Genomic DNA, 16,272 nt, shown 5'->3' with positions numbered 1-16,272 from the left:
AAAGCATTGACCGCGCCGCCGCCCCGACAAGTTGTGTAGGTAGAACGATGTAGGTACATACTTACTTATGCTTAAAAATATTTTGACCAGTACCTACATCTTATCTTATAATTTCGGGGGCCCTTGCGGATACACTTCGACCCATAGGGATCTTTTGTGCAGTTACCCCCTAGGAAAGCTCCGTCCGCTACTCAAGAGCTTTCCCCACCATCTCCATAAGCCGGATGATGGACCTTATGGGTAGCGTTTTGAATTCCTTTGGTTCCAGATAGCCTGTTCCAAAGTCCTTCATTCTTTGTCTGGCGAGGGCGTGACATTCACACATAAGGTGCTCTATTGTCTCTTCCTCTTCGCCACACATACGACAATCGGTGTTGTCAGCGTGCCCCATCTTGGCCAGGATTCCCTTGACCCAGTAATGGCCAGTAAACACCCCCGTTATTATTTGGAGTTGCCGTTTGCTAAGTTTCCAAAGCTTTTTGCTCCAACCAGAGTCTACCCCTTGTATAAAGAGCTTTGAGTGCTTAAGACCCGTCTGCCTCGGCCTGTACGATTTGGCTTCTGTGTAATCTGCTTTGCCTGGTTTAGGCAGGTATGGTACTTGTACCATCCTCCACACACGTGGCACGTGTCCGAAGGCTATGCACGCTCTGTACAGTCTACCTAAGTGTGGTATTAGTACATTGGCGCCCTCTTGTAGTAGTATGGGGTAGATTCCATCTGGCCCCGGGGCTTTGTATGGCTGAAATGTTGATAGTGCCCATTTTATCTTATCGTGATCTACTACCTTTTTAGACGTGTCCCAGTTGTACCTGGTAGTGCTAGTGGGTTGTTCCACTGCACTAGTTACTATATCGTCCGTTGCGCTCTGGTGTATTATCGAGCCTGGGAAGTGTGTGTTACACATGACTTCTTGGGTTTCCAACCCCGTTTCAGTCATTCCTCCATCACTTCTTCTAATTGAAGTGAGCGGAACTGACTTCGTTGTGGCTAGTGCTTTTGTAAGTCTCATGCCTTCCGGTATGGACCTGATTTGATCGCAATGGTTCATCCATGCCTTCCTTTTTGCTTTCCTCACCGCTCTGCTGTATTCAGTGAGTTTCTGCGCATAATGCTGAAAGTCCTTAGTCCTTTTAGCATCGTTGAAGACAGCCCTGGTTTCCTTCCGGAGTTTTGCAATCTCCAGGTTCCACCAGGGCACTTTCTTCGCCAGGATTTTCTTTTCCGGGCAGTTGTTTGTCCAGGCTGTATATACAGCTTGTACCATTCGGTCTGATTCAAGTTCTATGTCACTGATAGAGTTTAGCTTGCCTTTAAGGTCTCACAGTTCCGCCTTCAAGTCGCTTTTGAACGCTAACCAGTCGGTGTTTCTGGGATTCCGTTTGCGTATAGTTTCAAATTGAATTTTAGTCTTATACCTAAAGCATATGTATCTATGGTCCGATAAAGAAATCTCCCCAGAGACATGCCATGAGCTAATCTTACTACTCGCGTTATATCAATAACCTCACAGCATTACTGCTGCAGTATTGCAGCGCGACATTACTGCCGCAATTGTTAGTTTTCGACATTTGCAGCAGCAATGCAGTCGGCAGTAATGTCGCGCTGCAATACTGCAGCAGTAATGCTCGTGCAGCCGGAATCCAAACATCACATTTATTTATATCGTGCCTTCTAAAGAAAAAAAATTAACGACTATCGTAATTATCTATCTATATATATTATCGTAAGGACGACCGACAATGAAGTACTTACCCTAGTCGTTAAACTTTAAGCGTGGTTTTTTCCAAGTTATCGCTGGAATTTGCAACTTTTACACATGATTGTCTAGAAACTGTTTCTGAACAAAACAAAATTTCGACAATTTCGACTTGATTTACAAAATCATTAATATCTCGGAATCCATAAGCGACAATGTGGTACCTTTTAATTGACTATGTATTTTAATGGGATATTTTTACAGTAGGCGGACATCAATATAAAGTAATCTAACTAGTTACGCGAACAGTTCCAGTAAATAATGAATAAAGGTAATTTTATGGCCGTTTTAAAACTATCAATGTAACCCCCCGAATTTTCCTAAAGCCACCCCGTTTTACGGTACCTACTGTAATGATCAGCGATTCAGCGTAGCACATAAACATTGATTTGATAAAAAAGTAGATTTAAATATAACTTCTGCGTTAATGATAAAATGATTTCCACTGTCGTGTTTGTTATCAGCTGCTGATAAAAACTCCTGAATCGATGTCTTTGTAGTAATCGGACAATCTTAAGTTGACTCAATGTTGTGAACGTAAATGGTGTCGATGAATAATTTGATTCAGTGCCGTCAAAAACTGCTCAGTCCATTGTTATTCGCTTCCCCGAACCGCGTGGTTCTTGTTAAGTTTAAAAGCACAAAAGTGGTGGGTGTTTTGCGAGGCAGACACGAAAAGGCCGGTCGCGCGGTTACTTTCAAGGGTAACAGCCTCCAGTGTTGGTCAGAGGCATCCCGCCGACACTGCTCCGGGCCACTCCAGTCTACGCCGCCGCCGCCGTGCCGCGTTCGCAACGCGTCGCTCCGCCCGGCAAACTCGATTTATAATGTAAACATTGCCCACGAATACGATCGACACCAACCACCTGCTGTGAACTTTATTCTTTAATATATTTTAAAGGATTGCAGACACAAAAATGTGGCTCTCCATTATGTGTTTATTCGCATTAATAAGTGTAAAACGTGTTTCAAGTGAATTAACGGTATTTCATAAGTGTTGTCCGGAGAATCAAAGTCTCGTGAAAATTACTAATGTAAATGAATCTTCAATTTTCCAGTGTGAAAGTCGTGAATCCACTAATTTAAAATATGAAATATCTACCTCACCATTAATTATCTCTCATGACATAGAAGTAAGTTACGGCATGCCTGCTGAATGTGAAGAAGAAGATATAGAGGAACTTAAAACGGAGGGCACGGTAGTGTCAACTTCCCAAAACAATTCATGTTATGATAGAATCGTTTTAGAAATACGAAATGGCGAATTAACAAGCAACATTCCAAAAACAGTAGTCTTAAAATGTAATTTTAATGCAACTGAAAACACGACAGAATCTGTGTTACATATCGATCGCATTAGAAAATGTTGTCCAGAAAATCATGCTTATGACACCATCAATAATGTTTGTACACGTACTAATGAAGATATTGATGAGAAATGGTTAGTAAGAGAAATGAAAAGCACAGACTCTCGTATATTTGAAGTTGACACTGGAATTCACTGCAAAGTGACACAGTTTTCGATAGACCTTATGTCCGAAGAATTTTCTTTGCATGTTTATGGCAGCAGTTTGTTTGCTTTAAGAAAAACGATGACCAAAGAACAACGAGTAGGAGAAGGAGAATGGTGTATGGATCGTAGAAAAGATAACACTGGTTTAGTTGCTAGAGTTTGTACTGACGATGCAACGCTCTTCGGGGCATACCCTATCAGAAAGTGTTGTCCAGTAGGCGAGCACTATAAGGTCAGAGACTGCAAATCTACAAGGAGCGAATGTGTGCCTAATACCGATCACGAAATAACATTCAATATGTCAATATACCTGGATCCTTTGAGAGAAGAGTATAAAGATTTTCCTGGTAAGTAAATTTCTACCGCTGTATCATCATATTCATCATCGTAATGTTGTGATGTTGCTTAGAGTAACAGAGAATGATGCTCGCAATTTGCGAACTTCGGTGTTCGCGGTAGGCCCTCTGCCTTCGCCTTCGAAAATCCCCATAGAGCAAATTTCATCGAAATCGTTAGAGCCGTTTCCGAGATCCCCGAAATATATAAAATATATACCTATTATACTAGAATTGCTCGTTTATATGTACATATAGGATTTACTTACTATTATATCTCTTTATCTTTTGCCTCAGCGTTTTTCGGGCTGCATTCTAAAGGAGCCCGGAGTCCGCCAGAGCAACCTAATCATTTATAAGAAACCCGGAAAGGAAACTACGGCCTAGTTTCCTTTCCGGGTTTCTTATAAATTGGAATTCCTCCAGTTGTCGCACGATGTTTTCCTTCACCGAAAAGCAATGATATTTCGTAGGTATGGTTATATATATATATATATACCTTCAGGAAACTCCTACTACTACAATTTATTTATATATTATAAATAACCATATTGTTTTTCTCTTTCATTAGATTTGCTGGGAATTCGTACATTAATTCGATGTCAGATAGGGAAATATGTGACCAATAAAGAAAATTGGCAGGACCAGCACAGCTTGAACCTGGACGGTACTATGCAACAAATAGGAAACAGTGCGGAAGACAATTATTGCGTAGAGGAGTTCGACAGACGACACTGCCACGATGACAACCCTATCGAGGTCGCAGCCGTTTTTTGCTTCTTAGGCGCGCCTGAACTTGAGAAAAACTTCTACTTGTCATTTGTGGTAAGATACCTTTATTTAATACCTATAATTCTACCATCCTGTGGACATGTATTATGTACGTACTACACAAGATCCAATGATTCCTAATGTGCTTGGCTGGATCTTTTTTATCAACTGTGTTTCTGAAAACATTTTCCTCATTCTGCTTAAGTTTTTAGGGTTCCGTACCCAAAGGGTAAAAACGGGACCCTATTACTAAGACTCCGCTGTCCGTCTGTCTGACACCAGGCTGTATCTCATGAACGGTGATAGCTATACAGTTGAAATTTTCACAGACGATGTATTTCTGTTGCTATAACAACAAATACTGAAAAGTACGGAACCCTCGGTGCGCGAGTCCGACTCGCACTTGGCCGGTTTTTATATAGACGTGAAGTATCTGATTTACGTATCTTAAGCAGCGTCGTAGATTTAAGTTTGTGTTAGTTTTTCCTTATTGTCCTCTTATTCTTCTACAATCTACATATATTCAATTAAAAACAATGAACAACCCATAATTATATTGTGTGTTGTTCTTGCTTTTAAGTGTAAAATATTTGTGGGAAAAGGTAGTTGGTAAGGGAATATTTGTTTGAAAATGGTAATTGGTATTTGGCACTATTTTCTCTTTCCTCTTATAGGTATCGCAATAAGACCTATCTTTTTCTATTAAAGAGTGTCAGGCCCTTGGCTGGGAACCTACAACAAACAGACAAACACACAGATATTATGGACATCACAGACAAACAAATGACATGACACAATTCACATAGTACCAACATGAAAAAGAGTGGAAGGCGGATGACAGACTGTTATGGCAAGCAACATAGCGGATGAAATGGAGTAAAAAACGTTGAAAATAAATATAGAAATAGATGGAAAAAAATTATAAATGATGTTTATTTCTGGGCTGGATCGAAGATGACAGTCAAGTACCCACTTGCCTACTTGTCTGAAGGCAAATAATATGTACTTACACCAAAAAATATAAGTAATCAACGAGTTTTGAAAGCAGAGGCCCATTTGGCATCCGATGAAAATGGTGTAAAAGTTTGCAAATAAATGTAATAAAAAATAGTGCTGTTCTTAGTATTTGTTTAGTACATAATATATCCTAAAGTAAAACTTTATCAGTTTAATTGATTTATATAAACTATCTATTATATACATATTTACGTATATGGCTTTATGATATAATTGAAAAAAAAAATATTGATTAGGGGACACTGCAGGGAAAACATGATCCTAATGGAAACATGGTCCCCTAAATTATGAAGTTATAATATTAAATTTTAAATGGATCTGAAATATCAGTCTGACTACTACGTTGTTAAAATCAGAATATTAAAGCGATTGGTTCCTTTTAGGGCTTTTTTGGGGACATCTTACACACATCAACCTAGCCCCAAACTAAGCAAAGCTTGGCGATGGGTGCTAGGCGACGATATACATACTTATATAGATAAATACATACTTACCCATGACTCAGGAACAAATATTTGTGTTCATCACACAAATAAATGCCCTTACCGGGATTCGAACCCAGGACCATCGGCTTCACAGGCAGGGTCACTACCCACTAGGCCAGACCGGTCGTCATTATTAGTTTAGTTTAGTTTATTCATTTCATAATGATAAATTACAATATAAATATATTCTTACACTAATCTATATAAATTTATATTATGATCGTCAATTATTTGCCATGCAAACATATAATTATAAAATGTCAACAATGATAATCAAAAACAATACAAATTATGAAAACTAACAATTATAAGTTAAAAAGGTATTGGAAAATTACCGTCAAATTAAAACTAAATAAATAATGGAATACATGTCAAACAAAAATGTATCTCGTAATGATCGTCACACTAAAACTAAGAGCAGTAATAATAACAGTTCAGAAGTAATGTCAAATAAAATCTATTTTACATAAACTATAATGCCAAACAGTTATTTAAATTTTATCTACTGAATATAAAGGGTTATTCAATAAAAACTTCCTCAGTCTTTGTTCAAATGCTTCGTCAGTTCTGTTCGTAATAAGTTGGGCCAATTACTCGCGGATTCTTACGTGAAAGTGCCATGCGATGCGACGCGGCACTGTTCCCAGTCTTCCCGTCGATCTGATTTGTTTGCCCATGACTTCGACACTTTTGAACATAGACAAGTTTTTTCTCACGAACATCAGAACTTGAAACATATTGGCAATTAATTATGGTTTCGTAATTTAGGTAACCAACTCTCCCCTAGGCTCTAGTCTCCCCGGTCTCTCCTACCTCACCTAGGTAGGAGAGACCGGGGCGGACCTTAATGGATGAATACAATTTAACTTGGTATCTTAAAATTCTGATTCATAAGATGTTATTTCACACACACACATAAATGTTTCACTTGACCCCTGTTTACCCTAATTGAATTTATCAACAGCTGAATACCATATCCGCGGTATGCTTGGGTCTGACATTTCTGGTGTACGTCTCGCTGCCAGAGCTGCGCAACCTACACGGACGGACCCTGATCTGCCACACCGGCACCATGCTGCTGGCATTCTCGTTCCTCGCCAGGGTCCAATACGACAAGGTGGAGAACCATCTTTGTGTCGTCTTTGGTAAGTTGAAGTATTGATTCATAATATTCAATGCTATTCATTTCGAATCGTTTATTACGGTGTAAACGTACATGTCAAAAACATACAAAAAAAAACACACACACACACCTATATAAAACTAATTAAACCTAAAACTAAACTACACACACGTCCATTAATTAAAAGAAAAAAATGTAGGTATTGATATCATAGTGTATATTTCTTTTCTTTTCCTGACAGTTGTTATGAACATTAAAATAATGATGTCATTGGTGAAACGAAAGTTGCCAGCGGTTTTAAAGCAGGGTTTTTTTAAGTGACGTGACGAGTATTACGTACGTAGGTTAAGACATTAAATATTAATTAATCAAATTAATTAACTATACAATATTAAGATAATTAACTACCTATATGATTATCAGGCATCGTGAACTGCGAGCGAAATCCATTGAAGTACTAGGGTTGTTACTTGTCAAGTCAAGTCAAAGTACGTCATTTCAATGGATTTCGCTCGTAGTTTACGATGCCTGATGATTATATATTGTATAGACACATCAAGTATGTCAGTGGCAGACTGGCAGAGTAGATTAGATAGCATACTTCCTTTTAAATTTATATATTAGTTGTATTGTATTAATAACACCTTAAATAAATTTTCCATCCGATATATACCGGGTGTTTCCACAGGAGCATTAAATTAAACTGGAGGCTGTACTCCTCAAGCTGACCAACATTTGTTCAGCAACTTTTAAAAATAACGTTTTGATTTTCATTACATTTTAAAGTTTATTCTAAGACGCAATGTATTGCTAAATTTGTTATCTTTAAAGGGTGACAAGCAACGTCAAACACACAGATGGCAGCGTACATTGAAAATAATATTTAATTAGTATGAAAAAGGTATAATCTAAAAATTTCATAATTTTAAAAAATTGCTGAATAAATGTTGGTCAGTTTGAGGCGTACAGCCTCCAGTTTAATTTAATGCTCCTGTTACAGGAAACACCCGGTATAAATAGAGAAATAAAAAATCTTACAATAATTCTTAAAGAGCCTTTCAATTCTGGTAACGTGTGTGTTTAACACGCTTGGTCAGTCTTATCAGTGTACCTAGCACCTTCTTTGTAACTTGTAACAGACACTTACACACAACGAAGTAGAACTTACACACAACTTTATGGGGCCCAAAGATTACCAGTCCGCCGGACCGGACGATATCTGCCTGTCGTTAGAACAAAAATTTGACAGTTCCGGACAACTGACAGGCCGATATCGTCCGGCGGATTGGTAATGAGTGGGCCCCTTAAGACAAAAGTCTTAAGAGGATACACCGCGGCAGTGCGAAATCGCCTTTTCATACAAACGTAGTCCTCATTTTCCTCTCTGGATATTAACATGAATTAAAAATATTTTGATATAGTTTGTTGTATATCATCCACAACTATGTCCCTGTTTGATTTTCGATTCTTTAATTATTATAAGTTAGAAGCATTTAAAAAATTGTATGAAATCTGTTTCTCGCTATGGAATTATAACGTATAAATAACACTTGCACTGCGTATGCTACCAAAATCGTTGTAGACTTTTATTAAAGCTCCTTTTGTATGTGGTGGTAAAATGTTCAGACAGTGTTTCCGTATTCGCAGTTTGTTATACCATAAATATTCCACAGGAATAAGTACTTGTCAATGTTAATGTAATATATTTGATGCGTTCTTGTAAACAGTATACAGCTCCTAATCTAAGCCAGTAAAGACAGTGAATATACAAAGTACAGGGTACAAGGTACTATAATGATTAATACGGAAAGCAGGATGGATCGATCATAAATATAAGTCCTCGACCGTGTTAAGTATAACTAATTTATTGATCATTGTTCTAACAAATGCATTTAGAATAGTTCTACTAACTTCTAATGAAGCATTTCATTTACAGTGACGTACCGTAGTACATAAGCTAATTTATTCAGAATATCATGTACACTTATTTGCTATAAAATTGCATATCTAATAGCTAGAGTACCGCCCAATAATATATCACCTTTGAGTGTTTTTGTATGAGCTTGTATAGTAAACAATATAGGTTAGTTTGTAGATTGCATACAAATATATGATGAATATTGCAATGAAATACTGTGAATTACAATAGGATACTCAGCATATTATTAAAAAACCTCTAGTAAAAAAAATGAAGATATCAATACATTAAAAAAAACCTCTATGAAAAAATCATTACATGAGACCAATTTTTCTCATCGCCAGTACAAAGGAATACTACTAGACTACCTAAAGCAGTGAGGTGGAAGTCACTCACAAATATTAAAAAAAAAGTTATACCGTAAAAACATGAAGGTTTTATTATTAACCGGTAGGAAGTAGGAGCATGCAAAAAATAGCTCACACTTACCTCATCCGGAATGTTCAACAATCATTCATAACGTTCTAGTTCGTAGCTTCATGAAAAAAATAAACAGGATCTGTTAATAGTTCAAGGGCTCGTATAATATGTATATTAGTTTATGGATATATAGCAGGGTGCGTATGTGTGTAATTGGAATCCCCAGCTGTTCATGTTTACAATTATTCATCGTATAGAGTTTTGGTTTTCGATCATCCTATACAATAATGCAAACAATATTTATTTGAATAAATACAATGTCTAGCTACATATATATTTCACACGTGTAGCTACATATACACCCATTTGTATATAATGAATTCTCGGAAAAAATCTCGAACAGTATGAAAAAAAAGGCTAACTAAGACGAAGAATCGATCTATGGTGATATTCGATAATAGATAAAGATTTATCTACTTTAAATGGACAGTACTATTGAAAAAATATTTGGCGATCCAAGCTAATGCCACATGTTTATGACAGGCTAGAATTTAACTGATCACCTAAAAAATCTTTACAGATGATAGTTGCAGCGACTAGAGGTATTTGAGGAGATGTCTACAGTCTACATCGACTGCGGTGACTGTAAAGACCAATGGCTGATCGGCATTTCTTGCCGCACCGATCACAGATGTGTCTTGACTCCTGGGGTGGTCCACCTAAAAAATTACGTCAAAAAAAAAACCTTTTTACTGCCAAAATAAGTAAATGATCACCAAAATTAAAACTCCATTTTTTTATGTGAAATTGTAACCAAAATGATGACATCTTGCTATCCATCCTACTAAAGCAAATGACGCCATAATAATCATTGTTAACCCAGAACAGAGAATTAGTAAGCATAGTTAGAGTGCTCACTCCATGCAGAAATAGTAAATGATCACCAAAATTTAAACTCCATTTTAATGTGAAATTATAACCAAAATTTTAAATCTTGCTATCCTATTCAGATTCAGATTATTTATTGGTAAAAAGAATACAATTTTTTACACGTCATATTTCCAAATGATTTAAGGTTAGACTTAAATTAAAGCAAATGACTCCAAAGTATGATTGTTAACCCAAAAATAGTTAATGACCACTAAAAGTTTAACCACATTTTAATTAAGAATGTCAAGCAAATATTTAATATCTCGTTATCCTACCCACTTTTCTGATAGCAGTGCGGTTCTGTACGGATTGCAGTTCTAACCTAACCTAACCCTCTTTTCTAGTAGCATTTCGTTAGCTAGAACAAGTGTAATTTTAGGCTTTGTTTTGTTGGTGTTTAGTATATTTTTTTTGGAGTTAAATATATTTTTGGTAAGAGAGTGTAGGTATTCTGTGGTTTAGGGAATTAAAAGTATTTTTTGGTGGTCATTATAATTGTTGCCTTTTATGAAATAGAGTAAAACCATGAAAAAATTATCGTTATTTGTATAAAGGTCCTGTAAAATAATAAGTAAAAAAAAACATTATTTTATTTTCGTTTATTTGGGGCATCAACATCAATACAAACAAAAATTGCTAAACTAAAAGATACAACACAGAAAGCCAATAAAAGTTGTCCACATAAATACATTAAATATCGTACTAGGTGTAGTACGACATTTATTAATGTATAGATAAGTAAAGATTAATTTATACCAAGAATAAACCAGACTTCATAAAACAGTTTGAAATGCCATTTAAATTATTTACAAACAAAATGCATCCAATAACAATTACCTACAATTAGCCCCACGACGTTAAATACTTGTCGTGGAGGATTTCCTTTCTGGTTTTCATGAGATGTTCCATTTCACTAAATAGCACTGTTTAAATGCAAATGCTTAGTTATAAGACAAAAACGCTATAATGCTGTTAAGATTTGAAGGGTTCCCTCAATTCTTCATGGAATCTATCATCTGAACTCGACCTTCGACAAAAATGTTGCTTAAAAGTTAAGTTGCTGAACAACTTCAACAATTGCACCCCTAGTGTAGGTAAATTTCATTCGATAGCGTGACGAGCGTTCGCTATACATGCATGTGCATGTTCGCTATAGACTTGAGGAGTTCCCTCCATTCTTCATAGATCACACCATCTGAATTTAGACAAAAATTGACAAAAAAATACTTTTAATAAAAAAAAAAGGTAATTCCGAAAAATGTTATGCCGAATTTCAGAATACCGAATTTTATTTTTCCGATTTTTAAATTCTCGACCTTTCAAAATTCCGTCTGTCGTAATTACGAATGATGAAAATCACGAAGATTTATATTCCCGAAAAGCCGAAAAGCTCAATTTTGTAAATTCCGAACCACATAATTCCGATTATAACAATTCCGATAGTGACAAACACCGTATTTAACAATTACGATTTTTGAAATCACGAATTCCGAATTGCCATTATTCCGAAATTTTAAATTCCGAACCACATAATTCCGATTATAACAATTCCGACAGTGAAAAACGCCGAAATTAATTAAATTTACGATTTCTGAAATCACGAATTCCGAATTGCCATTATTCTAAATTTTTTAATTCCGAATTGACGTTATTCCTATTTTAAATACCCCAATTTTTAAATTTCCGAATAACGATATTCCGAATATATTGTTGAAGTTCGTTTTCTTGAGGGTCGCAGTTCTAACTTAACCTAACCCACTTTTCTGGCAACAGTCTGTTTTCTTGGGGGTCGCAGTTGTATCCTAACCTAACCTAACCCATTTCTGACAACAGTTCGTTTTCTTGGGGGTCGCAGTTCAAACCCTTTTTTTTTTTTTGTTAGGAGGGAAAAATGCATTACGCATACCACCCGGGTGCGGGGGGTGACCCGAGTGGTTATGTGGGACTCCCGTCTAGGCTAATGAGGCCCACGGTGTACCCACTAAAAAACCCCCCATATGCCGCCTCGCCGCCCTATTGGTGGGGTTACAGGAACGCTTGCGCTTGTCATCTGCGACCCCACCGGCGGCAGCCGCCCACGAGCGCGGCTCCTTCGCGAATGCCCGAAGGCCCTTCACGCTAGGCGCGCCAGATGGTAAGACGCGCCTTCCTCCTCGGCTTCCATTCTGTATTGTAGCGGACCCCCCCGAGCCCGCCACAAGGAAGCCACGGGCGCCAGGAATTTCCCCGGCGTCCGGCGACAGATCAGGTCTATGGTTCTGCTGCAAAACCACATCTCGGCTGCAGAGGACAGGGAGAACGGCACATCGTAACACCGACACTCCTCTTCCTCTGCAGCCCCAACAACGCCGCTACAGCGGAACGGCCCCGCCAAGTTCGCAGGGGATAGGGAGAGTGGCGCATCGAAATACCATCACTCCTCTTCCCCTGCGATCCCACCTCGGCCGCCGAGGATAGGGAGAACGGCTTTCCGCAATACCGACACTCCTCTTCCTCGACGGTCCACCTTCGGCGCATCACAGGCGGGCTAAGCCCACTTGGAGCGTCCTCCTCGGGCCAGCCCGCGACCCAAACAGGCCGGCCCTGGTTGCCTCTTCGCTTCACCGTGGGTGACCAAGCATAGGTTACGGTTACTAAGCCCCTCCACCATGACAAGGTGAGCAACCCGCGGGGGGTCGCAGTTCAAACCTAACCTAACCCACTTCTGGCAACAGTTCGTTTACTTGGGGGTAACAGTTCTAACCTAACCTAACCCACTTCTGGCAAGAGTTCGTTTATTTCGGGGTCGCAGTTATAACCTAACCTAACCCACTATTCTGGCAACAGTCCGTTTTCTTGGAGGTCGAATCTCCGAATCCGAATTTATGTATGCCGAATTTTTATACCAAAAATATTTTATGCCGAATTTAACATGATGCGACACGACAGGCACCCGTAATAATTACTAAAACGTGAGTCTTCATTTGAAAATCACGAATTTCATTTTTCCGACCTTACAAAAAACCGAATTTCTGAATACCGAATTACTCAAACGAAACGTGTCTTCATTTGAATATCACGAATTTCATATTTCCGACCTTACAAAAGACCGAATTTCTGAATTCTGAATTATTTTATTTCCGATCGGACAATGGTTTTTCGGAATTTAATAATTCGGAAAAACATTTTTTCGGAAAAGTGTTAAATCGGAACTTTAAGCTTTCGATAAAATGACAATCGGATTTTAAATTTTCGGAAATATAACATTCGTGATTTTCTTCCATCGTGTTTTTAAAAATCGTAAGTTTGATATTTCGGACTTATAAAAAATCGGGATTATGAAAATCGTGCTTATGAAATTCGGAAAAACATATTTCGGAATTATTGGGTGTTCCCAAAAATAATATTCATATCGGTTGAGAAAGGACGGAGTTCTTAGGTAACAAACATTAAAAAAACACAACCGAATTGAGAACCTCCTCGTTTTGAAATTCAGCCGCAGCAGCAGTCGGTTAATAAAAGCACCTGAAATTAAAACTTAAAAAGTTTAATTCTTAGGAATTCGTTCAACTACATTTTCAAACCGACATTGTAGTTCGGGAACACGAAAATGTCGGATTTACGAAACGATTGGTTATCCTACTGGGCAATATGTATATATGCTACAATCTAAACATCTTCAAAGTTTATTTAGCAAATAAGCCACAGTGGCGCTATCAAAACCTAATTGTTAGGTATAATAATTAATTCAAAGTAGGTAGTTTATATATATTTACGAAATATATGTAGAATCGTTACTGAGAGATGTACTAATGGCGTTAATCGTAAACGCGTTACTGGCCTGAATTAGCTAAGAATCGTTTGTCTTTATCGGTCATTTTGGCTTATGTATTTGTAACATAACTTAACTAAATCAGGCCCGTAAAGTTTTATGAACGAAACGACGATATCCTTTAGCAAACGACTATGTGCACAAGTATTATTTGATTTTTGTTCAGGTTACATGATCTACTTCGGGTTCGTGGCTGCGTTCGCTTGGCTAAACGTCATGTGTGTGGACATCTGGTGGACATTTGGGTAAGGCTATGTTTATATTTTACATCATATGCGAAAACAGTATAGACTGTAAAAAAGATTTTTGTTAGGCTCGATTTTATCAAAATCCGTTACACCTTATTTTTAACCGACTTCAAAAAAGGAGGAGGATAATACCTCTCTAATTCGACCGATGCATTTATTTTTTGGCCACCTGTATAATGAAAATACACCCATAGCAATACTGTTCGTTCAATGTATTTGGAATTATAGCCTTGGGACAGCAAAAAATGCCCATTTGAAAATTGACCCGCGTATATGGACTTTTGTCTGAAATAAAGTGATATTATTTTTATTTATTTTATTTTATCTATATTTGACGTGACAGTCATTTTCAATTTGTTTGTTGTACACACACCGACACCGACTCGTTCGTTTCAATCGACGATAATAATACAATACAATCTAGTTTCATATGATAGCAAATTCATAAGAATTGATTACAATTCATGATGAAATTGATAATGAAGTTCTTATTTTGATACCTGTAGGTGACTCACACTTCTCGTATCTCAATCTTTACGAATTTAGAGAGGAATGTTTCTGGTCATTAAATAAATAAACTGCATGCGTAGGTGGTTTCCCAAGCAATTGTGAAAATAAGATAAATAAGTTAATACGAGTAGGTTACGTTACTTTCCAAGTCTAGTGCTTTCTGTCTTAAAAACCTAATGTAATCACGGAATCGGGCTAAGATTTTGTTTGAAAAAAAAATGAAAGGTCGTTTATTGGTCACAATCATTGTGTTATAAATTGAGAAAGGGAAGGACCTCCTAGTAAGTATATCAATACTTGTGACAGGAGACCCCGCTTTTCCAGCAGCAAGTTAAGGGTACAACCAATACAATAATAGTTAATTATGTAGGTACAGAAAGTAACAAATTGAATTATAATTAAACTAAACTAAAGTTATAGTTAAGATAACAGTTCAATGCAATGCAATATTTAATCTGAGAGTAGGTACAGAGGAAATAAGTATTTAAGTATATATTAGCATGAAGGTTTTAATATTAGGATAATAATAGGTTATGTTAAATTAGGTGTAAATGTTAAATTATATTTATATATTGTGTGTGTTTGTATGCTTTTGCGAGACCGTACAATAAAGATAGATGTATAGATGCAGATTAATCTTTAATACGTTTATATGCTGATTTGAATTTATATATATTTATGACGTAGCATTAGAATGTAATAATAACTCTGTTTGCTCATAGTTTAATGTATGTAACCATTCCCGGACTACTCTTTTACATTTAAATGTCTGCAATGGATAGATAGACAGTGTGGCATCAACTAAATTATACAAATAGGCTGCTTGTGAAACATATTGCCGCTTCGCGAACACAGAATTTATTCGTTTATTCGTAATAATACTGATAATATCACTATTAAAACGGTTTGAAACTGGCGACGTCGGTCGTGGAGTAGGTAGGAGTCATGGGATGGAAAATGTAGTTAGACACATCTGTCAAAACTGTCAAAATTGATAGTTTGACAGTTTTTGCAATTTTTAGTGACAATTAACGCTTTGTTAAAGTTTGGTACTAAGTGACATAGTTTAGTGTTGTTTGACATATCAGTCAAGTTTGCCAAATTGACAGTTTTTGTCATTTTCAGTGAAAATTATCTTTTTGGGATATAATTTAGTTAACAAACCGTGTTAATTTTCACTAAAAAGACAAAAACTGTCAAACTGTCAATTTTGACAGTTTTGACAGATTTGTCAAACTACATTTTTCCATCCCATGACTAATGTTGACGGTCCTATCAAAATCGGACAAGCTGTTTCGATTTGGGATCCAAAACTGTCAATATGTCACAAACTGTCAATTTTGACAGATAATATACTACACTTAACAATGTCACTGGGTGCTAAATTCTATCCCAAAAAGAAAATTTTCACTGAAAATGACAAAAACTGTCA

The 16,272-nt window shown here is 37.0% G+C and overlaps 1 protein-coding gene across 2 annotated transcripts in view; it reads left to right on the top strand.

Moving 5' to 3' along the window:
• Positions 1–2,161: 2,161 nt before the first annotated feature.
• The window catches only part of LOC134740970 (probable G-protein coupled receptor Mth-like 3), a 42,041-nt gene continuing 27,930 nt past the window's right edge, over positions 2,162–16,272 (top strand). For both annotated transcript variants that reach the window (XM_063673652.1, XM_063673651.1), the window contains exons 1-4: positions 2,162–3,619; positions 4,179–4,432; positions 6,845–7,025; positions 14,249–14,327. In XM_063673652.1, coding sequence (XP_063529722.1) covers positions 2,677–3,619; positions 4,179–4,432; positions 6,845–7,025; positions 14,249–14,327 — 1,457 coding nt within the window. In that variant the 5' untranslated portion in view covers positions 2,162–2,676. The remainder of the gene's footprint in view (positions 3,620–4,178; positions 4,433–6,844; positions 7,026–14,248; positions 14,328–16,272) is intronic.

The sequence above is a fragment of the Cydia strobilella genome, chromosome 4 (assembly GCF_947568885.1).
Source record: "Cydia strobilella chromosome 4, ilCydStro3.1, whole genome shotgun sequence".
Taxonomy (NCBI): Eukaryota; Metazoa; Arthropoda; class Insecta; order Lepidoptera; family Tortricidae; genus Cydia; species Cydia strobilella.
This window is presented reverse-complemented; position numbering and strand designations above follow the sequence as displayed.